The sequence below is a fragment of the Emys orbicularis genome, chromosome 11, assembly GCF_028017835.1.
Source record: "Emys orbicularis isolate rEmyOrb1 chromosome 11, rEmyOrb1.hap1, whole genome shotgun sequence".
Classification (NCBI taxonomy): Eukaryota; Metazoa; Chordata; order Testudines; family Emydidae; genus Emys; species Emys orbicularis.
In genome coordinates, this window is record NC_088693.1 from 33,819,567 (window position 1) to 33,845,772 (window position 26,206).

General features: G+C 43.2%; 1 protein-coding gene across 1 annotated transcript in view; it reads right to left on the reverse strand.

The window, feature by feature from the left end:
• The window catches only part of KCNH7 (potassium voltage-gated channel subfamily H member 7), a 338,032-nt gene that overhangs the window by 21,885 nt on the left and 289,941 nt on the right, over window positions 1-26,206 (reverse strand). The window contains exons 10-12 of the mRNA XM_065413350.1: window positions 15,081-15,333; window positions 11,350-11,555; window positions 946-1,045 (exon numbers count right to left, since the gene is read on the reverse strand). Of these exons, the coding sequence (XP_065269422.1) occupies window positions 946-1,045; window positions 11,350-11,555; window positions 15,081-15,333 (559 nt within the window). The remainder of the gene's footprint in view (window positions 1-945; window positions 1,046-11,349; window positions 11,556-15,080; window positions 15,334-26,206) is intronic.

Below are 26,206 nucleotides of genomic sequence, written 5' to 3' on the forward strand. Positions count from 1 at the left end.
TCCACCTGTCCTTCATTTATCATCAGCAAGTTTTGGCTCTCAAAGTGTTGACCTGCATTTAGGATTGGCCTTTAACAGTGGAACATGAAAGGCAGAGTGGGGCAAATGCCAGAAACATTGATTTGCCAAATAAATAATTGGACACACACACACGCGCGCGCGAACGGGATTCACCCAGCTCCAAAGAAAGGCATACAAGTTTTAATTTAGCTTCCTTCATGAGTACCTAACCAATGCCCTTGGTATTTGTGAGCTCTTAATGCTGGTATCCTGAGTTAATATTTGGCCAAATGCTCCCCTCCATTCTGATTACTCCCAATGGCCTTTTATGTTACATGTAAGCATAGAAAATGCTACCTGAAGACCGGCCAAGAGACCCATCTGCACACTGCCAATTGAGGCACAAATTCACTAGGGTGAGTGTGTATGTGTGTGTGTATACACACACACACACACACACACACACACACACACACACACAATTATATATTGTACACTGCAGACAAAATGCTATAATTTCAGGGATATCACAGGAACTGAGAAACACTAGCCTGCATCAAGCACAAAATCACTGCTTAGTGGGAGAATACAATTAATACGACTAATAAAAATCCAACAGACTAGAATCTCCAAATATTTTAATAGGATATTGCAGGACACGATGTTGTCTAAGTATATACACATATAAAGCAATGGGATCTGTAGTGGTGGTTGAGGAGTCATGGTAAGGTGAAGCTGATATCCAGTGTCCGTGTGTAATTATTTTGAGAGCCACTGCGTACAACTCCCTGCCTGCTGAGCCACAAAACCTTGAGTAGCTCACAAGTAATTGCTGCAATGGAACCTTAATGTATCTCTGTTACCCAGTGAAAAGAATACCCTCTTAAATATCAATGAATAATGTCCCAGTGCTGTCTATTAAATATAAGACATGAAGTTAATTACCTTTCTCTACTTCACTTTCAAAGGACAATTTCCTTCTTCGAAGTTTGCAGTTATCTCCATCCGAATCATTAGTGGTTTGTGATCTTATTATGAGATCAGCCTTGATTAATGAAACATGTAATGCAATGACAGATTAGTCCCATTTGAAAACAGTATATTATCAATAGGCGATTGACTGTTAATCATGTTCCTGTTTTAAGGAAGGCAAGATTACACTACTCAGTCAGGATCGAATGAAAACACTATTGACATAGCTCAATATTAATAATTAAAATGATCACATGGAACAATTCCAGCAGTGTTACCATCTGATGCTGAAATAATAATGTCCAGACAAATTAGTTCACTATAATGCATGAGTGTGTTGTCATCAGCTCCTGAGCTTCTTGGAATAGTGTTTTTTAAGTAACAAAGCGTGGTGAAGTTAAATAAGAAAAAAAATTAAAATAAGCTCTTACAAAGGATGTGTATTATTGCAGGCAGTAATGTGGTAACTGATTATAATTAGCTGTGATGTTTAATTACATGGTAATGATTACAAAGGTTACGTTTTACAACGATAAATATAAGGTTGATAAACACCATGCATTTTACTCTTTATTATCTGTCCAGTCCCTCCCTTCCTCCCTCTCCAATTCACCTCATTGAAACATTTTTTCTGTAGTTGAAAGTTGTGGTTTCTCTTTTTATCCATCTTATCTTGTTGTCTACATGAAGTTTTAACTTGTGCTTTTTGTTGCAGAAATGGATTCAAGAAGCATTTAACACATTTGAATTGTTTTTAGTGCCAAAAAATTGAGCAATAACATGCTGATAATGTATTTAAAAACAAATGATATGGCATGAAGGCAGTGCTGTGTGTGAATATGCACAAGGCATGGGCTTTGAACCCACTTCCCTTCCTCTTACTGGTGAGAGAGGACATGCCAATTGGCAAGTTGCTTGGTCATGTGACTGGGCTGGGAAGAAGGGACGGTGAAACATTTACTGCTCTTGCTGCCACTCTCATTGTAGTCCTGAAGGATGAGGTTTAGATTTATATGGACTTCACAACAGTGCCCCACAGATGGAATAATGGAGAGAAAAGCTAGGCGAAAAGAAGGTAGGAATAGCTCAGGGATAGCCAGGCACAGGCATCTATCGGCTAAATAAAAAAATGGGACCGCCTGGAGTTTCCAAAAGCACATTGGTCACAAATGTGCTGATTGCATCATTTACATATTATTTTGAGAGTTATGTTAGTGCAGTGTTCTCACAACAATTTTTTTGGTGGCCTCACAGTGCAGCCGCCAACTCTCACTGGTGGCCACAGTGACACTTTCCCCTAAAATACTTAATTAACTTTAGGAAAAACAATTAAAAATGCACAGATTCACATCCAAGTCATTGTATTTGTAGGTTTTTTTTGGCAGACTCAATAATAAAAATAATGCTGCCTTTCCCTTCAGCCCCCCACCCAGGGCTTATTGGGTCCTGGGGCTTGCTGTGAAAAGTGACCGTTGTATATTTGTTAATATCACAGCGCACTTACCTGGGAGGCTATGAAAAGTGATATTAACAAACATACAAGTATCACTTTTCACAGATATCTAGTAAGTCTGCTGTGAAAAGTGATACTTGCGTGTTTGTTAATATCACTTTTCTCAGCAAGCCCCAGGACCCATTAAGCCCTGGATGCAGGGTCCAAAGGGGAAGGCAGCAGGGGCCAGAGGTGATGGTGGGATGGATGCGGGGCCGGGGGAGACTGTGGGGACCTCAGGCAATGGGGGATGGATGCGAGACCAGGAAGGCACCGGGGTCCAGGAGCAATGGATATGGGGCCGTAGGAGGCAGCAGTGGCCAAGGGCGATGGGTGATGAGCCCCATTGTCACGTGGCCAGAGCCAGGGCCTGGTGTCTGCTGCCATGCAGCCAGGGCTGGGGCTCAGTGCCCTCAGCCAGAGCCTGGAGCTGGGGACAGGAACTGCGTGGCTGGAGGCAGGGATCGGAACCTGCTGCCGCGCAGCCGGAGCTGTGAGTCAGTGCCCAGGGCCAGTGCCTGCTGCTGTAGGGCCAGAGCTGAGTGCCGGAGCCAGGAGTCAGCGCCTGCCGCTACGTGGGAACAGAGCTGTGGGCTGGGGCCTGCTGCTGTGCAGGGAAGCCTGATGCCACGCAGCTGGGGCAGGAGATCAGTGCCAGGGGCCGCACGGCCAGAGCTGTGGGTTGGCGCCTGCTGCCGTGTAGTTAGGGCAGGGGAACAGCACCAGAGCCTAGGCTGCAGGGCCAGCTCCAGGCACCAGTGCAGCAAGCAGGTGCTTGGGGCAGCCAATGGGAAGGGGCGGCACGTCCGGGTCTTCGGCGGCAATTCGGCAGAGGGTCCCTCAGGGGAAGGGCCGGCCGCTGAATTGCCGCCAAAGAATGAAGCGGCGCGGTAGAGCTGCCGCCGAATTGCCGCCGCTCGCTTGGGACTGGAGCCGGGGGCCAGTGCCTGCTGCCCCACAGCTGGAACGAGGGGTTGGAGACTGAAGCTCCGCAGTCGGAGCCCAGGGCCGCACAGCCAGGTTCCTGAAGTCCTGCCGCTGGAGCCTGCCGCCCAACCCCCCACCCCCCAGCGTGGATCAAGAACTCACCTTGCTCCTGCAGCGTTGTGTCCCACCTCTCTCCAGGAGCAATAAGGAGGAGTGGGAAGGGCTGATGCTTTGCCTCCCCCCATCACCACCCAGGAGGCTGTCATTGCTGCATGAAAAGCCCCTGGTGGCTGCATGCGGCCACAGTGGCCGCATTTGAGAAACATTGTGTTAGTCAGTGAGTTACTAGTGAAGACCGTGTTCCTGAGAATTCATAGGCAAGGGTGTCTTCCCACTGTGTGGAACCCCAAAGGTGTCTCTAGTTGCTTCTTCACTTGGGCGTGTATGGGTGGGGCAGTAAGAATCAGGAGCCACCCCCAAGGAACTAATAGGTGGGGAGGATGGGTGTAAGGGGACTGTCTCTGGGTTCTACATCATGGATTTTTGACACACATGATGGATAGAGTTTCATTTTAACTGACAACGAGCCTCCAAGGAGAAAAATAATTATAAAACATTATTATAATGAAAGTACAGGAAATAGTTGCTCACAAGTCCCTATCATGTAGAACTAATTCTATCCTCCAGAAGCTCTCAAATATGCAGAGTTTCAGGCCTATCTTCAATGTATCAGTAAAGTATATCTAACATTTAAATAACAGCGATGACCTTTCCAAAGCAGAGTTAACATATGGCACAGAAAGGATAATTTTGTAAAGAAAAAAAAATAAAAATTTTATGAAAAGGCTCAGCATTAAACATAACATGATTTGTTCTATAAAGTGACTTTTAATATATTCTATTAAAAAAACAACAACAAAAACCTAAAACATATGTAGAACCTCCCTGATTTGTACTTTGCTGATCAGCAACCCTCGTGCCCGTCATTTGCGTACAAAATCCCAGTGGTCTCTGTCTTCCCCATGTCTCAGCATGGATTCAAGAGCAGAGTGCTACAGGGAGGTCTCTCCATACTAAGGCTGTATTATCTCTACTTTAAAATATACTGGAAAACCTGGAATACTGTGATGTATAGCAGGAATAATTAAATCTAAATTTTAACTAAGTTTTTCAAATATACAACTATAAAGGGACAGATCCACTGTGCAGTATAGCCCATACTTTCTGGACATGGCTAGATGCACTTCTACGGCATTAAGTGTTAAGCAAAGCTACCTAGGTGCTTCTCTCTTGTTCCTCCTGTGTTGTGATAACTAGGCCTACAAATTTACCTTAAGTGTGAGCTTAACTGTGAAAAGTGAGTGAAAGTTTGTAAAATGTCACAATAACCAATACCAATAAATGTTGAAGGGAAAGGGAGACAGACTGATTTAGTCCAAACAGAAAGGCCTACTGGACTAACTCAAGTACTGTGTTTTAAATCATGCCTGGGAAACGAGAAGTGTAGGACTAAAAATCAATTAACCAAAATTGATGTTTTATCCACTAATTAGGTCTAATTTCCAATACAATGAGAGGATAGGCTTTTCTGCCCATCACTCCCTTTTGGTGTCCTTAAAAAGGAACTTAGGTCAGCACTGGCTAACTGAAAGACAAAAAGAGGGGAAGGAGCAAGCTTCACCACCATAGCTGTCACCCCCACTGTCTCCTAACGTCCCAGACCTTCTTCATCCTAATCCTGAAAGATGTCCTGACCAGACTGGGCCAAAACAGGGAGGTAGGTAACATTGCCACCTCCACTGCCTCTGGGTAAATCTTGACCACCACCTAGGATGTAAGACTTTACACATCGGGGGCGGGGGAAGTATCACTTTCCTTCTTGACTTTATTCCTTTGCTCCCCCTAGAACGTTGCTCCTCCATGCACCCCTAGGGGGCTGTGTGTGTGTGGGGGGGGGGAGCAAGGAGTGACCTCCCTGCATCCAGGTCACTTTCCCCATCTGGGCTACGTAAGGGGAGGGCAGACAGCAGCAGCTCCTGCTGCTTGCCTCAGAGCACAGCCCAAGTGGGGAAAGTGACCTGGATGCAAGGAGCTCTTGGTGTTGCTCCTTGCTTCCCCCCCCCCCAACAGCTCTCTAGAGGAGCACGGAGGAACATTGGGGGTGCATGCAGTATCTGTGTCACCACTCCCCCCATGTTGCTCTGCCAGGAGGAAGCAGGGAGAAATCTGGATGCCCTCCTCAGGGAGCAGTTTCTGATACTACACCAGCAGCGCACAACCCTGCGCTGCTGCATAGCACCCCTTTGACGACTGGGCACCCTGAGCAGCTGCCCAGGTGGCCCACCCCTGAGGCCAGCCCTGAGTCTAGCTCAACTAGCTTCCTCTCTTTTCCCCAAAAAGAATAGTCTTTACCATCTTTAATACCATCTAAAAGACTTTTGTGATTTTGTGTTTTTGCAATTTTTGTTGTTTTTGTTTTTAAAATATATTTTCCTTATTGTTTTTGCAATGTTTTGGGGTTATTCTTGTTTTATGTTTTTGCAATTTTTTTTCTGTTTTGTTTGTGGTGTCAATTTTTTTTGTTCCACAGGTTAGATTCTCATGGTGGGCTTAGCTGCCCTCACAAATATTGGCAGTGAAAAAGGTGGGCAAGGTCTGTCAGAGTACAAATGCCTGCTAAGTTTTACTGCCTTTGGGTGTTACAGATAGCTCAGGGGCAGGCAAACTTTTTGGCCTGAGGGCCGCATCGGGTTTTGTAAATTGTATAGCGGGCCGGTTAGGGGAGGGGGTCATGGCCCGGCCCCCACCTCCTATCTGCCCTCCCGGGACTCCTGCCCCATCCAACCACTCCTTCTCCCTGTCCCCTGGCTGCCCCTGGAACCCCTGCCCCTGACTGCCCCCCGCTGCCCCATCCAACCCCCCTTCCTTCCTGACTGCCCCCCTGGGACCCCTACCCCCATTCGTTCCCCCCCGACCACCACCCTGAACTCCCCTGCCCTCTATCCAACCCCCCCGCTCCCTGCCCCCTTACCGCAGCCTGGATCACTGGTGGCTGGCAGCGCTACAGCTGTTCCGCCTGGCTGGAGCTGGGCCACGCTGCCGCCACCACGCAGCACAGAGCACCGCAGCTGCGCTGCCCCAGGAGCTCACAGCCCAGAGCATTGCGCTGGCGGCAGAGCGAGCGAGCTGAGGCTGCGGGGGAGGGAAGACAGCAGGGGAGGGGTCGGGGGCGAGCCTCCCAGGCCAGGGGCTCGGGGGCCGGGCAGGATGGTCCCACGGGCCATAGTTTGCCCACCTCTGAAATAGCTCAAATGCAGAAGTGATTCCTAAAGAACATCATCTTGTTGCTTCTTTGTAAAAGAAGGCAATACGCTTGGGTAAAAATGCCATCAGGGCTAAACAAATTTCTCCATGTGACAAAGTTTAACCATTGGTACATAAATTTTCACAGTTTGTGTAAATATGCAGCTTTGAATGTGTAAGCGGCAAAAAGAAGGGGAAAGTTTCCCCCCCCCCATCTTTACCCATTCTGGGCATACAGCCAAAGAACTGATAACAGCTGGTTTGTTTTTAAACATCTTACAGTCATATAACAGCAGCTGTTTGAGATTTGTTTTAGCTACAAAAGAAGTAAGTGGTAAGTTCTTAGCTTTTGTTAACATCTGGAAGGTTTAACTGTAATTTTGGTAAGATGTAATCAAATAAGATTTGTAAATGCCAGCTGTGGGATAAATAATAACCAAGTACCCTCCCCCATCCTCCTCTATATGCTTAAATTGAAATATGTTTTTTGTGACATTATGAACAAATGTCTGATCGTAGGCAGAACTGGTTAACAGAAAAAGAGGGATTATGTTGTGGTGATTAGGCCTACAAATGTACCCTAATTGGGAGCTCAACAGTAAAAAGTGAGTGAAGGTTTATAAATGGTCACAATAGCCACTTACAATAAATGCTGATGGGAAAAGGTACGAAAGGGAGACAAAGACTGACTTAGTCCAAACAGAAAGGACTACTGAGAATTCAAGGATTGTGTTTCAAATCATGCTGGCAAACAAGAGAAGCATGGGACTGGAAATCAATAAACCAAAATTGGTGTGTTAGAAATTAGGCCTAATTGGTGGATAAAATAATGAGTGGACGGACTATTTTGCCCATCAGTCCCTTTTGGGGTTCTTAAAAACAAAGAGCCCATAGGGGAAAAGCTGGGTGCCAGAACACCGACTGACTGAAAGATGAGAGAAGGGGAAGGAGCGAGCTTCACCATCATACCTGCTGCCCCATGGTCTCCTGGGACCCTGGATCTTCATCCTAATCCTGAAAGGTGTCCTGACCAGACTAGGCCAAAAAAGAGGGAGCCAGAAGATATAGTCACCTCTACCTGGCCAGGGCCGGCTCTAGGTTTTTTGCCGCCCCAAGCAAAAAATTTTTTGGCTGCCCCCCGTCCCAGCCCTGGGCTCCTCACCGGACCCCCCTGCTGCCCCAGCCCTGGGCTCTCTCTCCCCCCCCCCACCTGCACCCTCCTGTCGCCGCAGCCCTGGGTCACTGGTAACTCGCTCCCACGGCAGGTCATTCAGCAGGAATTTTAGATGTGCACAGAACACAGACAGGATTGGTTCCCATATGGTTACAGAACTGCAGTAAAGTGGAACAATTTTCAGCTTGTGTGACTGGAGGATATCTGGATGCATATTATAAGACTGTCCTACATAAATGAAGAAAAGTTGAGGTGCCTTTATTATTCTTTTGTTCCTCTCTTTCTTTCTATGGGGAATTTGCCAATGCAATATCACTGTCTTCCTTTTAAACAAACAAACAAACAAACAAAAAAGGCAATGGCTGTTGAAAATAGCAATTCCAGTCCTAATAATCACTGGGAAGCATTTCTTGCTCAATTTTATCCTACTTTTTCTACAGCAAGTTACAGTGGATCAGTATATTTGATTTGGGAGAAATGAAGTAACAGCTGCCCAAACTGAGCTTGAGCACTCCTGAATTTTGAGGTGTTCAAATCTGGAAGGCAGGTGCTGGGGGGGGGAGGGAGGGGAGGGGGCTGTGGCTCTGCGGGGGAGCATGGCAGCATGTATGCAGCAGTGTCTGGCGCTGCGCGGAGCCAGACACGCTGGTCTGAGTGTCACGGTAAGGGGGCTGGGGGGTTGGATGGGGCGGAGGTTTGGGGGGGGGCAGTCAGGGGACAGGCAGCGGTTGGACAGGCATGGGAGTCCCGGGGGTTTGTCAGGGGACAGGTAGGGGGTGGGGTCCTCGGGGGGAAGTCTCAGGAGGGGGCAGTTGGGGACAAGGAGAAGGGAGGCTTAGATAGGGGGTGGGATCCTGGGGGGCAGTTAGGGGCAGGGGTCCCGGGAGGGGGTGATCAGGGGACAGGGAGCAGGAAGGGTTGGATGGGTTGGGGTTTCTGTGGGGGGCAGTCGGAGGGAGTGGATGGTGGCAGGGTGGGGCTACCCTCCCTTCCCGTGGAGTGTCCTATTTTTTGAATGTTAAAATATGGTATCCCTGCCCTTCCCAGTGCAGCTCTCCATTCACTGCAGCATGAGGTCTCAGCTACCTCCCTCCCTCCCCCTCTTTCCTGTTGGTAGTGGCCAAGGGAATGCTGGGAAATGTAGTTCTTTCCCTGCTTGAGGGCTGGCTCTATAGGCAGGGAGCTAACCAAGGAACTACAGCTCCCCTGTTGGTTCTCCGCTCCCATGCTGAATCCCTGCCACCCCTGCAAGTGGGCTGCCCCAAGCACGTGCTTGCTTTGCTGGTGCTTAGAGCCGCCCCTGTACCTGGCTCCAGCTAAATCCCAACCACTACTTGGGATGTGAGACTTTATCACACCCTGCTCCTCCAACTCTGTGTATTCTTTTCCTTCCCCCACCTTATTTCCTCTCCCTCTCCTTTTGCCTTCTGTCTAAGAGGAGTCTAATTTAGCTGGCAAAAACTGTATATTTTGCAACACTGCTGAGAGCCTGTGACCAGAAAGAGGCAGTTAAAAGGAATGCCCTAAATAGCCTGATGCTGGTATAAGTTTGCCAGGTCTCGGAGTGACTGATGAGACTGTGTGTTGTGCCTTCCTTTTTTTTCAGCAGCGAGGTTGCAAGTGAGATTCAACATCAGAGATAGAAGCCGCATTTTCTATCTTTGCTGTTGTTTCCTCTCCCCTTTTGTGTGTTTGTGTCTTGTTTTGTCTTCTAGGAAATGGGGTTGAACTTCAGCAACAACAGCCCATCTGTTTAGAAACCCCCAGCCCATCTCAACTAACTTCCTCCCATTTCCCCCAAAAGGACAGTGATTACTATCTTTGATACCATCTAAAAGACTGTCAGACAAGGGGTTTCCTCCTAAAAACTTTACGGCTAAAAGGCAAGAGAACAAGGGATGATGTTAAAATGAAAGCTTTACTTAAGACTTTACATTTCTGTCTCCTGAACTGTTATTGGGTTATCCATTGGCAGATGGTAACTTATTAAAGGTGCCATGGATTTCTTTTTTTTCTTTAGCGGGGAGGGATAGCTCAGTGGTTTGACATTGGCCTGCTAAACCAGGGTTGTAAATTCAATCCTTGAGGGGGCCATTTAGGGATCTCTGGCAAAAATCTGTCTGGGGAGTGGTTCTGCTTTGAGCAGGGGGTTGGACTAGATGACCTCCTGAGGTCCCTTCCAATCCAGCTATTCTATGATTTCAAATAATGCAAATTCCCCCCATTCTTTTCTGTATCTTTAATAAAAGGTTAACAAGATTTTTAATTATGTATTTGCCATGGTACTATGCAGGCTGATGTCTCTGTATATCAAACCCCAAGTCTTGTTTAACACTGTTTAATGTTGGACTGTGACAATATCTTAACACCTTTGACTCTTTGGGCCCATTTATTCCATCCAAACTAATGCAACACCTCTCGCTCCTGTTAGCCAGAAGCATCCTTCCCTTCAGCCAATATCCAACTCTCTATTTTTTTTTTCCAAATCCTGATTGACAAACTTCCAGGGAGATGTAAACTCTACCCAGGCTGCACTTCCTTCTCCTTTCTTGAAGGGGACACTGTGGGCAGGGAGGCATCGTAAGGAAGTCATTGGTGGGAGGAGAGACAAGCGGAGGTTCAGCAGGTTCAGAGTAGAGAAGACAAGCGTGGGGTGTCCTACCAAGAGTGCTTCATATGTTTTATTAGTTAATTTTGAATATAGGAAATGTAGTCCAAGAGGACAGAACTGTGGAAGAAGATTTGCAAGACAATTACATTTGTTGTAGTATTAGTCATAAATGGAACCAGGGTAGCCTGATTCTTGTTTATTTTGTATTTCTGATAATGACAGAAATTTGACACTGTCAATATATTTAAGTTTATATTCATGTTTATTTCAAAACAGTTTTTTAATGGGTGTATCAAAATATTCTAAATCCCTCTGGTTGAAATCTTAACACTACCTCTACCTCGATAGAACGCTGTCCTCGGGAGCCAAAAAATCTTACTGCGTTATAGGTGAAACTGCGTTATATTGAACTTGCTTTGATCCACCGGAGTGCGCAGCCCCGTCCCCCTGGAGCACTGCTTTACCGCATTATATCCGAATTCGTGTTATATCGGGTCGCGTTATATCGAGGTAGCGGTGTATTTGAATATAGAACCAAATCTTGGTAGTTTAACATCACCTGAGTCATCTCATTCACTTCTGCTAGGTCTAACCGACTTTGCTGGGACCACACAGATAAGTTTTTGGTTTTTTTTAATAGCATTTGGCCTCAAGCCTTTTGCTTTTAATTCTGTTAACCTTTTGTTTTTCATTTATTTTCCAGTTTTGATCATATGGAACTGATTCCACTCTCACACCATTCTTAGTCAATTTAACTTTGGTGTAAGAGAAGAGCCAGAATTTATATTTTCCAGGGATCTCTCTTTTCTGTGACTTAACACATACACTCGAAAGAAAATCATAGAAAAAAATAACACCTACTGTATGTACCTTTGAAGTTTCGTGTCTCAGATTAAAAGTCAGTTCTAGATTGGTGAGAAAGAGATCAGAAAATTCAGGATACATATCCAAAACCTCTAGTAGGTCTTCTCGCTGGATCTTATGCAAGTCACAGTAGGTTAAAGCTCTCACATCTGCATTTGATTTCCCTGGTTTTGCATAAAGATGTACCATCTCTCCAAAAATATCATTTTTACCTGCAAAACAAAATCAGACAGATTATTTTAATTATGAGAAATCCATTAAAATGAATGCACCCATAACTCTTTAAGAAACGTATACTATGGGATATGAAGTTATAAAACCTGATTATCCTGATTTACACTAGTGTATGTAAGAGGAGTAATTCCATCAAAATCAATGGAGTTACACTGGTATAAAACCGGACTAAGTGAGAGGAAAACCTGGAAATTTTAAAACTCTGTTTTGAATCAGTTCTGCATTATTCCTGCCATAACAGAATACATGCAGAATTTCTACTAGCCCCTTCTTGTAACAAAAATATAATCTAGAGTAGTAAATAATATTCTTGATAATGATATTTTATATTACAGTAGTGCCCAGAGCTCCCAATCTGGATTGAGACCACATTGTGTTAGCAAATGTACAAATATATATGATGACATAGTCCTTTCCCCAAAGATCTGCAATGGAAGAAGCTGACTCAATTTTCAATGTTAGAATTAATTTTGAACAGTAATTCAATACCTCAAGAGACAGGAGCCCCGTAAACAGAGCTGTTTTCATGCTGATACTTTTACAACTCTGCTTTCCTTCAACCTTGACACATTTACAGTATTTATTACTAACATTGTCATCAGTAATGTACATGCTTGTTTTTCCAAAATCTGCGTCTGATCTTTCATAGCATATGTAGTGTGAGGACATAGACACAAAGAACCATGCCTTACGCAGTAACTAGAGAACCCTTTGACAAGGAAGTTCCCTCGTTTATTAAGATCCCTGCTGCATCCTGATCTCTGGTAGCTGTGGAGGACCAGGAACTCTGTAATCACTCCGCACTTTATTCAGGCAAAATCTCCATTGCATGCAGTGAGGTATGTGGGATCAGGCCTTCCGATTGAAATGGGTCCAGAATTCATCTCCATTATCTGTCTTTCAAAAATGTACAAAGATTTTGGCCAACATGTTCAGGTTTGAACTTTGATTTTGGGTGCCCATCTTGAGACACTTTGTACCTTGTTATCAGAAGTGCTGAGCACCCATAGCTCCAATTTACTTCAAAACAAAGTTTTGGATGCTCAGCTCCTCTGAAAATAGGGCCCAGAGTGTTTCAAGTTGGGTACCCAAATTCAGTGAATCAGTAGCCATTTGGGAAATCTTGGCCTTTGTTTCTTCCCTATAATCCCTTCTTCTGCAAGGCACAGAGGGGACAAAATGATCACAAACACCCTTCAGCTCTGGCCTGGAAAGAGGTAGCAATGAACCATCATACAAACCTTGCCGCCCCCCCCCCCCCCCAACCAACAATGCTAAAAAGCCTCCTCCCCCAATATACTGCATGGTTGGAGTTCTGAAAATTTGGGGGGGAATGGCAGTCCAGAGAGGGAGGAACTGGGAGCAGTCCAACTACGTATCATTATACTTTCCAGGACTACTGGTTTTTCCATTATAATGCTGAACTGCATTATCTCCCCCTGAGAAAAGGGTTAGTTTGCCGCTGCAATCAGATCCATAGTGATCGCACGGCTTGGCTCTTGAATGACCTGCTGCTAGGAGGAAGGGGCTTGGGGAGCACCAAGGAGGGACTGACTGTCCAGACCCCCCTCACATCTAAGGGTTTCATTGAGGATTTGGGGACATATGCACTGGGCCGGTGCTTCCACTAGGCGACCCTAGGCGGTCACCTAGGGCAGCAGGATTTGGGGGGTGGCATTTTGCCGCCCTCGGCGGAAATTTGGCAGCGGGGGGTCCTTCTGCTCCAGGTCTTTGGCGGAAATTCGGCAGCGGGTCCTTCACTCGCTCCGGGACCCGCCGCTGAAGTGCCCTGAAGACGCGGAGCGGAAGGACCCCCGCCGCCGAATGCTCAGAGGAGGAGCGATGCCGCCTAGGGCGGCAAAAACCCTGGCGCCGCTCCTGCATATGCACAGTGCAGAGGGCTTTGGCCATGCCACTTGTGTGTGGCTGCAAACCTTTCCCAGTGGAGGGAAGGATGCATCAACAGGAGGTTTCCATTTTCCCTCCTGTGTGCTTTTCTGCAGGAGGCAATAGTAGGGCCCAAGATGTTTTTGGCAAAATGTTGTTTATCTTTGTTTTTTTACAATGAGATTTTATTGCAGGCTAATTTCATGCAGGCTAATTTAAACCAGCCCATCATTCTGACCAATATTGTTTTATTGTTGACTTGTACTCTCCCATGTGTTTATATTCTTGCTGTCACAAACCCTTATTGACCAATGCAGCAGCAAGCAAGCATAAAAGCCTATCATTTGCACAGCACAATAGACAATAAAATAAAAATAATTCCCTCATTTCTTTTCTTGACTGTGAGGACTACAATTATTTTCACATATTTTAAGATGGTCTCCATGGAATAGATTGAACACTCTACTGGAAGGTGTTCTGGAAGCTCCATATGGTTCTCCTTCTAGTTTCCTGGCGTTATTCCTTCCAGAGGGATAGGGTTGCAATAAGAGTAGGAGTCTGTTATACCACAAAACCTCTGTGGCACTCAGGTAATATAGGGAGGTCATTTGTCTCTGCACTAGCCTCTCTCTCCCCTCTGTTTTTTCTGTTGGGGTTTGATCCTGCTCCCAGTGAAGTAGATGACAAAACTTCTATTGACTCCAGTGAGGAAGGTTAAAACTTTTTGTTCTACACAACTCCACTGTAATTAAAGATAGGTGACATTTTTTGCATGAAACAATTTTTGGTGAAAAATGCAGATTTGGCAACACCGAAACATTTCATGAATTCTTGTCAAAATTGCTTCAGTTGACCCCTCCCCTCCAAAATTCTCCCAAATCAAAACATTTAATTTCAACATTTTCTAAATGAAACACTTCAGTTTTAAAATTCAAAATGACTTTTTGGTTCAACATTTCCTTTAATTCTGTTAAAAAAACCCAGTGAAAAATGTTTAAAATGCTCAAAATTGAAATGAAACATTTTGTTGGACTCAAAATAATTTTTTTTTTACTTTTACATTTTTCAAAATTTCGTTTGTGTTTTGATGCAAAACAATTTTTCCTCCCAATTTTTTGGAATTGCCAATGCATGGAAAAATCCATTATTCACCCATCTCCAATTGTAACCTCACCTCTAAGGATTCTGTCACCAGCCAATGCCATAGGACTGACTCACAGGAGGGGAAAGTGCCTACATTAATGCTGTGTCAATAATATTAACGTAGGCAGGGATTTATGTTGGAGTTGATCAGGGAAAATTCTAAATGCACAGGCAGCTGGGCTCTTTGGTGCATAGGGATTCTCCACTCCCTGCATGGACTCTCCAGATCCTATCCTTTCCCCTGTACAGCAAAGTCACTTGTGATACAGACAGGCCCCCTTCCTGCCCATGAGGTGAGGATATTATGTAGGTGGTGCTGCTAAATTAGTCATTGAGAAGCTTGATTTTAAATTGACTGTGTCATTCACAGGGTACACGAACCAAATATGGCAATGGACCTTTTCAGTCTGCTGTTCTGTAGTTTGTGCTAGCAGAAAGATGACATTCCATCTCCTTAGTTTGCAAATACATACCAAGAATGGCTACAACAATGTCATTCTTGAGGATTTCAATGGAGCCTCTTGACAGGAAGTAAAGAGCTGTGAGAACATCACCACAGTGGACTAAGGTGTCACCAGGAGGAGCATGGGTTGTCTTAAACTTCATAGCTAAAGCTCGGAGACAACCTTTACTGGCCCCCTGGAAAGCTTTGCAGTTCTGAAGCAAGTTTTGGTTGAGGTGTAGACAAATGTCAGCTTGTAAGCATTCTGGAAACCCCTTTAGGACCTGAAGAGAAAAATGAAAGAGTTTCACATCAATACTATGCAAATAATTTTAAATAACTTGTAATGTTTTCTTTGTTCCCAATATGAATGCATTGACATAAAAATAGTGGTGAGTAGCAAGGCTGTTCAGAATACAGTAACTCCTCACTTAATGTTGTAGTTATGTTCCTGAAAAATGCGACTTTAAGCGAAACTATGTTAAGCAAATCCAATTTTCCCATAAGAATTAATGTAAATGGGGGGGTTTTTGGGTCCAGGGAATTTTTTTCACCACAAAATGTATACACAGTATACGTTTTAAACAAACAATTTAATACTGTACACAGCAATGATGATTGTGAAACTTGGTTGAGGTGGTGGAGTCAGAGGGTGGGATATTTCCCAGGGAATGCCTTACTGCTAAATGATGAACTAGAACTGGGCTGAACCCTCAAGGGTTAACACATTGTTGTTAATGTAGCCTCATACTCTACAAGGCAGCACGAATGGAGGGAGGGGAGACAGCATGACAGACAGAGACCGAGACACACACCCTGTGTGTGTGTGTGTGTGTGTGTGTGTGTGTGTGTGAGAGAGAGAGAGAGAGAGAGAGAGAGAGATGCACATTGCCCCTTTAAGTACACTGAACCACTCTAAGTAGATTGCCTTTTTAAGTAGACCAGGAAGTTGAGACAGCAGCTGCTGCCAGCACGCTCCCTCCCTCCCTCTGTCCTGAGCCCTGTCATGTTCTACCCCTGCTCTATGGAGATGGGGTAGGCGGGGTGCAGGAGCAGGGGGGAGGGGGACACCCTGATATTAGCCCTCCTCTTCCCCCTCCCCCCCCACAGCAAGCAGGAGGCTCCCGGGAGCAGCACATGGCAGTGGGGGGAGGGACAGCGGAACTGCCGGCAATTGATAGCCTGCTGGGCGGCTGCTGCACAGGGAACTTGGAGGAGCGGGGAGCTGATGGGGGGCTTCCGGTCCACCCGGGTTCCAAGCCCCCACCAGCCAGCTCCAATGGGCTGCTCTTTCTGCAAGCAATGGACAAAGCAGGCAGCTGTCAAACAACATTATAAGGGAGCATTGCACAACTTTAAATGAGCATGTTCTCTAATTGATCAGCAACGTAACAACGAAAGAACGTTAACCGGGACGACTTTAAGTGAGGAGTTACTGTATTTTCAATTAATCCAATTTAATGAACGTGTAGTTTGATCAAAATATGGGATCAAATAGGTGTTCTCTATATCATTTAATTTGAATACTAGCAGGCTCTCTTGAAAGTGTAGTGCTAGGGTGACCAGATGTCTCGATTTTATAGGGACAGTCCCGAGTTTTGAGTCTTTTTCTTATATAGGCTCCTATTACCGCCACCCCCGTCCCGATTTTTCACATTTGCTGTCTGGTCACCCTATCTAGTGCCCACGCACGATTTTTTTTATTTCTTGCATTACAGGAAATGTAATCAGAACATGTATGAATATATTGCAACAGGATAACGATAAGATATAACTAAGCTTGGAAGGATTAGATTTTTATAGGTAAAGGTCACTAAATGTCGATTTCACCATACACACTCTGACAAAAATATTTCCATTGATAATAATCAAAATTTACAAGTAGGTGAAGTAAGAAAAATGCTGCTTGAGAACTTAGAGTTTGGTTTAAGTACACTTACTTTGTATATCTTGACCTGTGATGTTGGCTATTTGTGTTTTAATGATTACAAGGCTTTAACTTTTTGACTCTCAGGGTCTACAACAATTATTGTCTGACCCCCATTATTTCCCACAACTGAAAATTTAAATAGATAAAAATAGGGAAAAAAGATTAAAACCTATAATTTTGCATAACTGTGAAAATTTAAATTGATAAGTATTGTTAAATATATTTAATTTAGAAATGTATAGCCCAGATCCTCCATAGCAAATCTGTGTACTCCATTCAAGCCAGATTTACACAAGCTGAGGATCTGGCCCATAAACTGCAGGTACTTGCTTATTTGTTATTCAGGTTCACTGGAGTTTACCTGAACTAGAACCTCAGGATTCCCCAAAGATACAATGTTAATTTTGTTCATAGAATGAAGACTAGGATTCTGCTTACAACTTGGTCATTATGGGCACGAGATTTGCTAAATTGTTCAGCCTTAACCTTTGTTTCGTCTGAAGGTAATGGAAGTTTTACCATTCATTTCAATGGAAACAATGCCCACCCATTGAGTAAACTCATTGTATTCAGAAACAGGACTCACACATAAGTTACTATGCACTGTCCACTTCTTGGGCCACATCCTGCTTATTTTTCACTTATGCAGAGAATCCCATTGAAGTTAATGGGCCAAATTCTTTTTTATTGCACAGTTTTCTTTGATTTCAGGGGGAGTTGCATATACATATCTGAATTCGCCACAATGGGACTAATCATATGAGTAATGTGAACAGGATTTGCCTTCCTGCTATTAACACAGTCTATTGATCTACTACTTTTTCTTTTACAGTGTGTACACACGCACATAAGTAATATCAATGGATATTTCTGTAGAGAATGCAATTTAAAATAATTCCTGTCATAACAGTATTCAGTCCTCACTGTATATTTTCTTATTTCAGCACAATAAAGCTCTGTGCAGTCCATAAATAGGTTCTTAACCGCTATCTCTTGCCTTGTTAACAGAGAAGAGGGATGTGTACATTTCTGACATGAGGCTATTTGTCCACCAAAGCCAAGCTATGATTTACAAATGAAACATTAGTACCTTTAATTGCTTTTGAAATATTTCTATGATTGCTAACAGAAATCAATACAGCTTCTACTGTGAAATAACAGAAAACACAATGTTATAACACACATTTATACAAATAGTTTAACAATTTATGGCCTTTGGACACTATCACACCAGTCATACATCTTCAAAGAAGCCAGAATTCAACAAGAAGCAAAGGAAAACAAAAAAATAAAAAGGAAAAGCTCCTATTTTAGCACTCTGTTACCAATGTCTAACTACATATAACCAGATACTGCTTAAAGTACAATTGATTCTATTTATTTTAATATGGTTATATCCAAACATATTAACAAGTTGCTATCATTTACAAAATTTACCATGTTCTGAATAATACAGAAAAACTGATATCTAAACATATTAAATCAACCGTCTGGGGGATGAAAAGTTGGAAATATTTTCTTTTAAATTATTTTGGTTTCTGTTCATGTGATTGAAGAAAAGAACTTAATATTTTGAAGTGTTTAATTATTTCTTTCCTCTCTCTTTTTGTTATGCTCCCATTTTAATGTAATTTAGAAGAGCCCCAGTTTTAAATGACATGAAATACCAACATATTTTCAGTTCAGATGTGCTAAAAGTGAAATGTTTTTATGTTGTTAGACACACAAAAGCACAGCCTTAACATGAATCAGATTCACTTCTGTTTTTATTTGTATTAGTTAACAAAGAATTGTACTTTACTATTAAACAAAAGCTATGCAGAGCATGTTTGTTGGTTTAGTTAATATTTCTGCACATTTTTGGTTTATTTAGAGAAACAAGTATAAAGGTCATTAATTTGTTCTGACTATGAAGATATTATAAACCATTGCTTAATATTTGTTAGTTGCTGTATTCATATTTCAATAGCACCCAAAATGTACTAGGCACTGTACAAACATGTATGAGGAGATAGGCCCTGCCCCAGACAGATTATACCCTAAAATACCATAAATCAGGTATTAAAAGCATTTATGATTTGAAGCTATGATTTTCAACGGTCCCTAAGGAAAATGGGCACCCAAAATCCATTTAATTGTGATGGGAATTGGGTGCTTAACTCCATTAAGGCAGTTTTGAAAAATCACAGCCTAAATTCTTGACTTCAGAAGAGTTAAAATTTGTTAGAACATTGGTATATACAGTACTACTAAGAGCAGAATTGCCTCACCACCTATATTATACTTGATCCTATTTTAAATATTAGCAAATTGACAGAATAATTTAAAACACAATCTGCCATAAAATTTACTTATTCTTTTCTAATCCATGCTGGTCTTTATGAAAATATTTGGTTCAGCAATTTTACCAAGATGTTAAAAAAAAAATGAAGAGTGATTCTGATCTCACAGCACTGTAAATCCAGAATAACTGTATTCAGATTAATGGAGTTACAACTCCTGTTAGATTGGTGAATTGGGAAACCAGGCCTTAATATTTATAGAGTACCCAGAATTGCCAACCCAAAGTTTTCAATAATCAGGAGTCAGGTCTTTAAAAATTATGTTTTTTTTTTAAATAGAGTGGGGGTTCTTTTGATCTATCATCTAGTTTCTAGGCCATTAAATACACTCTGGTCACATTTACAAGTTTCTCTGTGACCAGGAGGACTAAAAACTTACTCTTTTAAAAAATAAAAGCTGAGATTCTCTTGTAGCTATTTGACTCCACAAGCTGGAGCTTTAAGAAAAACGCTAACAATTGTGAGACTTGTGATGAAATCATGAAAGTTGACAACACTGAGTACAACAGAGATAGGAACTGCTCTCAAAACAGCATCATTCTAGGTGACAGATTTTGAGATAATAGTGTTGCGGGGGGTCTATCAGGAGAAGATTTTTAAATGTGTGTGTTTTAGTTTCTCCATTCTTCCCCTTCATGTTTCTACCTCCACACTCTGACACCTCAGTAATCTCTTCCCACTGGGCTCTGTTCAGCAAAAACACAGATTTTCATGTTTTTTGCAGCTGAACCTCTAGGGCAGAGGTGGGCAAACTACGGCCCGCGGGACCCTCCTGCCCGGCCTTTGAGCTCCTGGCCCGGGAGGTTAGCCCCTGGCCCCTCCCTGGCTGTTCCTCCTGCCCCGCAGCCTCAGCTCACTGCGCCGCTGGCGCAATGCTCTGGGCGGTGGGGCTGCGAGCTCCTGGGGCAGCGCAGCTGCAGAGCCACGGCCTGACCTGGTGCTCTGTGTTGCGTGGTGGCGTGGCTCGCTCGAAGCGGGCGGTGCGGCTGCCTGTCCTGGTGCTCTGGGCGGCACGGCTGTAGTGCCGCCAGCCACCAGTGCTCCAGGCAGCGTGGTAAGGGGGCAGGAAGCAGCGGGGGTTGGATAGAGGGCAGGGGAGTTCGGGGTGGTGGTAAGGGGGCAGGGGTGTGGATAGGGGTCGGGGTGGTCAGAGGGTGGGGAACATGAGGGCAAGGGTCCCGGGGGGCAGTCAGGAAGGAGGGGGGGGTTGGATAGGGGGTGTTGGCCGGGCCACGCCTGGCTGTTTGGGGAGGCACAGCCTCCCCTAACCAGCCATCCATACAATTTTGGAAACCTGATGCAGCCTTCAGGCCAAAAAATTTGCCCGCCCCTGGGGTAGGGGCTTCCCCACCATGGTACTTGAGTGTAATTCAGGAGACTCTGCTCTCCGCACAATGCTATTGTACTTCTTTACTACGGGTTTTAGCTCTGTTCTTTGGCAGTGATGGGGCACAAACTCATTCCTCATCTTTGTAACCCACTGTATGGTACATAATGTTTGACTGATCTTATTTGGCATCCTCAGTGAGAAAAGTTAAGCTCATACACAGGGGAGGATTCTCTATGCCAAGCTGTGTGTCATGATCAGGAGCAACCTAGAAAGGAAGGTATTGCGATTATTCAAATTGGCTAGAAGATTAGTTCTTTGGAGGTGGTGAGGAATTCTTGCCACATAACTTACTGTGGGTATGTCTACACTCCAGTGAGACATCCGTGGCTGGCCCATGCCAGCTGACTCGGGCTCACAGGGCTTGGGCTAAGAGGCTGTTTAATTGCAGGGTAGACATTCGGGCTGTGTCCCAAAGCTTGGGCTCCAGCCCAAGCCCGAACACCTATACCACAATGAAACAGCCCGTTAGCCCGCACCAGCTGGCATGAGTCTAATGGCAGTGAAGACATACCCTGAGATGACTGGTATTGAAAGCTTTTCCAAGAATGTTCTATTGGATGCCAACCTCACATGTATCTTGGTGCACAGGGATTTATGAGAGTAGAATGAGCAATATCTATGAGGTTTAACCTCAGGCAACCATCTTATTTTTATATTGGCTACTGATAGATACAATTCATAATTAGGAAAAGTGGCCTGTGTTTACTGTCTGAGTCAATAATAATGTATATGATGAGCCATGTGGGTTTTGCATTTTCTGTTGAACTTCTGAACAGTTTTTTGATATGCCATCAACTTCTATCCCTTACAAGATACTAGGGAAGTACTCCAATAGGTGCAACTCAGGATACTGCTACAGCAGTTATTTCCATTGCTTTATTGGTGGGATTATACTCATGAAAAACCCACAAATACATCAGTAAAGTCAAAGACTCCTGTGTAGTTAATGATGAGTATTTCAAGGTAACCACTATTTCACAGGTCTTTTGCATCCCTTAACTGAGTCTCCTTTCCAGGTTGGACAGGATTATTGCACAATAAATCCTCTATAAATGAGCAATCATGAAGAAACATGCATGGGCTAGCCTTAGAGCTGTTTTTGCACCATGCTAACAGGCCTTTTATTAATATGTTCTGGCTCATGTGATCATGTGATGCAATGTGTTTTGTTTCTTTGTTTTTATCTTCGCTCTACTTGGCCCAGAGTGTCATGTTCCATGTATTTTTGCCGACCATTTCAAGCTACATTACTTTTACATATTGCATGTTCATTGGGGCAAGCGTGGTACATGATTTGTGTTTCGTATTCAGCGGTACTGTTTTCACACTCCTTGGAAATTCAGTTTTTTGTTCTGTCAGGCATAGGCTTGACTTTGGATGGAAATCCTCAGGGATGCAGTATCCCTTTTTTTAACATATATTTTGATTCCACAAGCAGTACATGTTGCAATACACTGGTCCTGGTGGCAGTCAGTGGTGCTCCTTGTACTCTGTGTCTGTCTTTCTTCCAATGGTTCAAGTTGTCTCTTTTGATACGGACATGATCAAATATAAAGTGGCATGTACTTGACAATCAGAGTAGACTTTCTGCGGAAGAGATCGCACTAACTATGTTTGGACGACGGCTCACCCCAAACTCATTTTTGCTTGGCATCCCTCCCCTAAAGCGAGAGTCAGACCTGTTTATGAATGCAGGCAGGTATACTAATAATTGAAGAGGCAGGGATAAGCGTAGGCACGTAAGAGAACATTTATGCATTATGGGCTTAATCCTTCACCATTTAAGTCAATGGGATTTTTTCCATTGACTTCAATAGATGCAGAATTAAGCCCTTGGAGATTTGCTGAGGGAATCTCCACATGCTTTTCCTTAACTAACCCATCTAATACTCAGGTACATGCCTTAGCATATGTCTACACTATGCAAAGCTACAACATCATAGCTATTCTGACATAATCCTTTAGTATGTAGATGCAGTCTGCACCAATGGAAATTTTTTTTCTGTTGGTGTTGGAATACCCTTCCCTGAGCAATGGCAGTTACATCAAGTGAAACATTCCTATATCAACATAGCTGCGCCTCCTCTGGGAGTTAGCTATGTTATAGCTATTCCAGCCTATGTCAACCTAACTTCTAAGAACTTTTAAAGTTAATACAATTTACTTGGCTGGGTTTTTAGCCAGTTTATTATAGATCAGAGTGATGTGCAGAATGGAGAAAGATATTTTATATTTTTCCACCATATTTTCTTCCATCTACGGTGAAAAAGGCAATTTTTAAACCTATCGATATGACTATAGGAGATAAGTCTTTGAGGCATGTAACAATGTTTCAAGACTTACATTCTGTAGACACTTAGGGAGCTTCAGGCTCCAACCTATGAGTTGGACTTATATGTATCCCTTCTTTTGAGAAGTCCAGTGAGGAGACAATTTGTCTAGAATTGGAGAAGATTTTAATTCCTCCTTTTAGAAGGACAGGGTGACAGATGGGTGATTTATGGCTAGCAATCTCACCAGTTAATATTCGGTCTGAAATCTCCAGTTTTTATGGAAAGAAATGAGAAAGTTTTGGTAAAGCAACTAAAGAAACATCTAAACCCTCAGATATAGCTAGAGATTCTTTCTTCTAACTATCATTTCTTTGGTCTTTCCTGGGTTCAGTTAGAGCCAGCTGTTCTTTACTCCAATTTACTTTATGTGGTAGGATATCAGGGAGACTGCACTTTCTAAGATGAATAAAAAGGTGACAGAGCTATGTGAAATTACTGGCAATGTACCCCTTGTCATCTCATTATAGGCCTGATCCAAAACACAATGAAGTCAATCAAAAGATTCTATTTTATGGGTTCTGTATCAGGTCCCTAACTGTTGCATCCTCTGGGAGAGCATGGGTAAAGGTCACAGGGAGGAGAGAAACAGCTAACTCTTAGGATCTTTGAGAAGAAAAAAGAATAGATAGTTTAAAAGCATCCCATTTATTCTCATTATAACAGACAGGGTCAAGCAATAATATCTTGTGATTGATAGTATCCAGAATTGCTGACAATTCTAGAAGTTTCAGCACCATTGTTTTGCCACTGCTCATCATAAGGAGAGCTTCCATCAGTTTTGGCTGTCTGACAGGAACCAGCCTAAAGCCTGACTGGAGGGATCTAGGCTATCACTGAAGGCCAGGCACTACTAAAATCTCTTTGCATTCACTTACATAATAACCTTGCCAGGGAGAAGAGGTTCTAGACTCTACAATAGTTAAGCTATGTCAGTGGTATCTGAGTTTTAGTTTTCTTAAGAACATGCCATTTAGAGCATGTTTCAGGATACTAGGACACAAGGCCAAGTTCCATCTCTAGGAGGAGTTAATGGTTTCTGTGAGCAGTGGGAATTTCACATAGCATTTCACATGGCTTTGACCAGTTAAAAAGGACAAAGGGCAAGGTCAGAGGTGGAGGCACAAAATCCTTTCAGTGCATCTAGTGCCTCTATGTATAGGATTAGGCACATTTCTATCGCGATGGGTGGAAATATGAGATTCTTCTTCTCTGTGCCTAAAAAATTGTCATGGATTCACATGATTTTGGCACAACATGAAAGAGTTCCTTAAAACAGATAGCAGTCAGAGGAGGCAATCTGGGTTTTCATGTGATTCCCCTTGGGATGAGATTTGCTGATTGCTATCATCATGGAGAAGTAGAATCTTTTGGCTTCAATCAGCATGTATGCACAAGTTTGTGTGAAATACTTTTGCTGGAATTCTCCATCCAAATGCCAGCTTCCTTATTAACTTTGTGAGTTTATCTGTGAGCTGTGGCGAACTGGATGGTGGTAGGCAGTGTTTGGGAGCTTAAGTGTTGTGGACAGCAAGTGGTCTGAATGTTTTATTAGGTCACTGACCCCCTAATTCAAGGAGAGAATAATTTTTACTACTATAAAAATTAGGAAGCTGGCAAGGTCCATGAGGTTTCCAGGGACAACGTAGGTGGTCTCTTTTCTAAGATGGGCAGAGTGAAAGGCCAGGCTTCAGGCTGTGACCTGCTCTTTTGAATGCAGATTTTGTTCTGATTATCACTGTCTATCTAAGTATGTATAGGGACTTCATCACTGTGAAATCTTTCAGACAATTATTTTTGACTTACACCACTCTTGCGAGGTAGGGAAGTATGATTTTATCCTTGTCCCAGTGGCAGATAAGACAAGGAGATGTTAATGACTTGCCCAAGCTATATCTCCTGAGTTCCAGTCCAGTGCCTTAACCACAAGACCTCCTCATGTCTCTGTGACCTCCATAATGGATCACTGAAATGTTCACTCCTGAAAACCTCTTGGAAACGTCAACTGTTGTAGAATGTGGCTGACCATCTCTCTCTTTTTTTTTTTTTTACTTCATGGTCAGTTCAGTGGTGAGTCATATCCTGTCTTCATTATGGAATGAAGGCAATCAATGGTAGAAAGATTAGTAATTATCCTGTTTGTGAGACAGCCCACAAAACAATGCAATGAACTATTGATACAAGATTAGTTTATTCATATACTCAAGTCTCATAAGTCTCTTCTGTTGGATCTCTCGATTAGCTGTAGTTTTTTTGTTCATTAGCCATTATTACAATAGACAAGGAAAAAACAACGTCCCAATTCCCAATCTATTCATATTTGAAGTACTTTTTGGCTGTCTCAAGTAAAACTGAGTAGGAAACTGTCCTGCAATTTTATTTTATTTTGAAAATTTTCAGAAAATTTCCCATTCTGCATCAAAAGTTTTCATTACAGCTGGCATGTTCCTGCAAAAAGTTTCAGTTTCAACAAATTGACATTTTCAGAAAAAAAACCTTTCTGTTGGAAAATTCCCACTCAGTTCTAATCTCAGCCAATTGATTTACAGGTTAATGATCCAAACTCTTGCAATCTGGGTACAGTTCAGATGTGATAGGGAAATCAATGTAGTTAATGGCTCTGGTCAGGATGGAGTTAAGTAACCTCACTTTGGCTTGTGAAATGTGAATTATTCTCTTATCTTTCTGGGATGTACATAGATAGCACATGATGGAAGCATCACTTTGGGCTTCAGAAGTGATTGTATGAGGAGCATAAGCAAATGTAGACTGTGTTGAAACAGTTGTACCACAGAATATAAAACTGAGAAACTTCTGTGCACTACCAGCTGGTGAAAGCTGCCTTTTTGGTACAGTACCATTTATGGCCCTTATCCTGCATATAGTTATGCAGGTGCTTTTCTTCATACACACAACTAGCACCATTGCAGCCAATGAGACTAGTCACATGCGTCAAAATTAAGCATATTCATAGTGCTTGCAGGAGAAGAGCCTAAAAATGTATATTGGAAGAAATGATGACCTGTTATCCCCTTTTATAGTACTAAATCCAAAAATAAAAAGTAAAACTTCCTTCAGTCTATATTTGAAATGTTAATTAAAATACATGTTTGGGCAAACCCTTCCCAGAGCATGGCCCACTTATTTTGGACTTTCTTTTAGGCA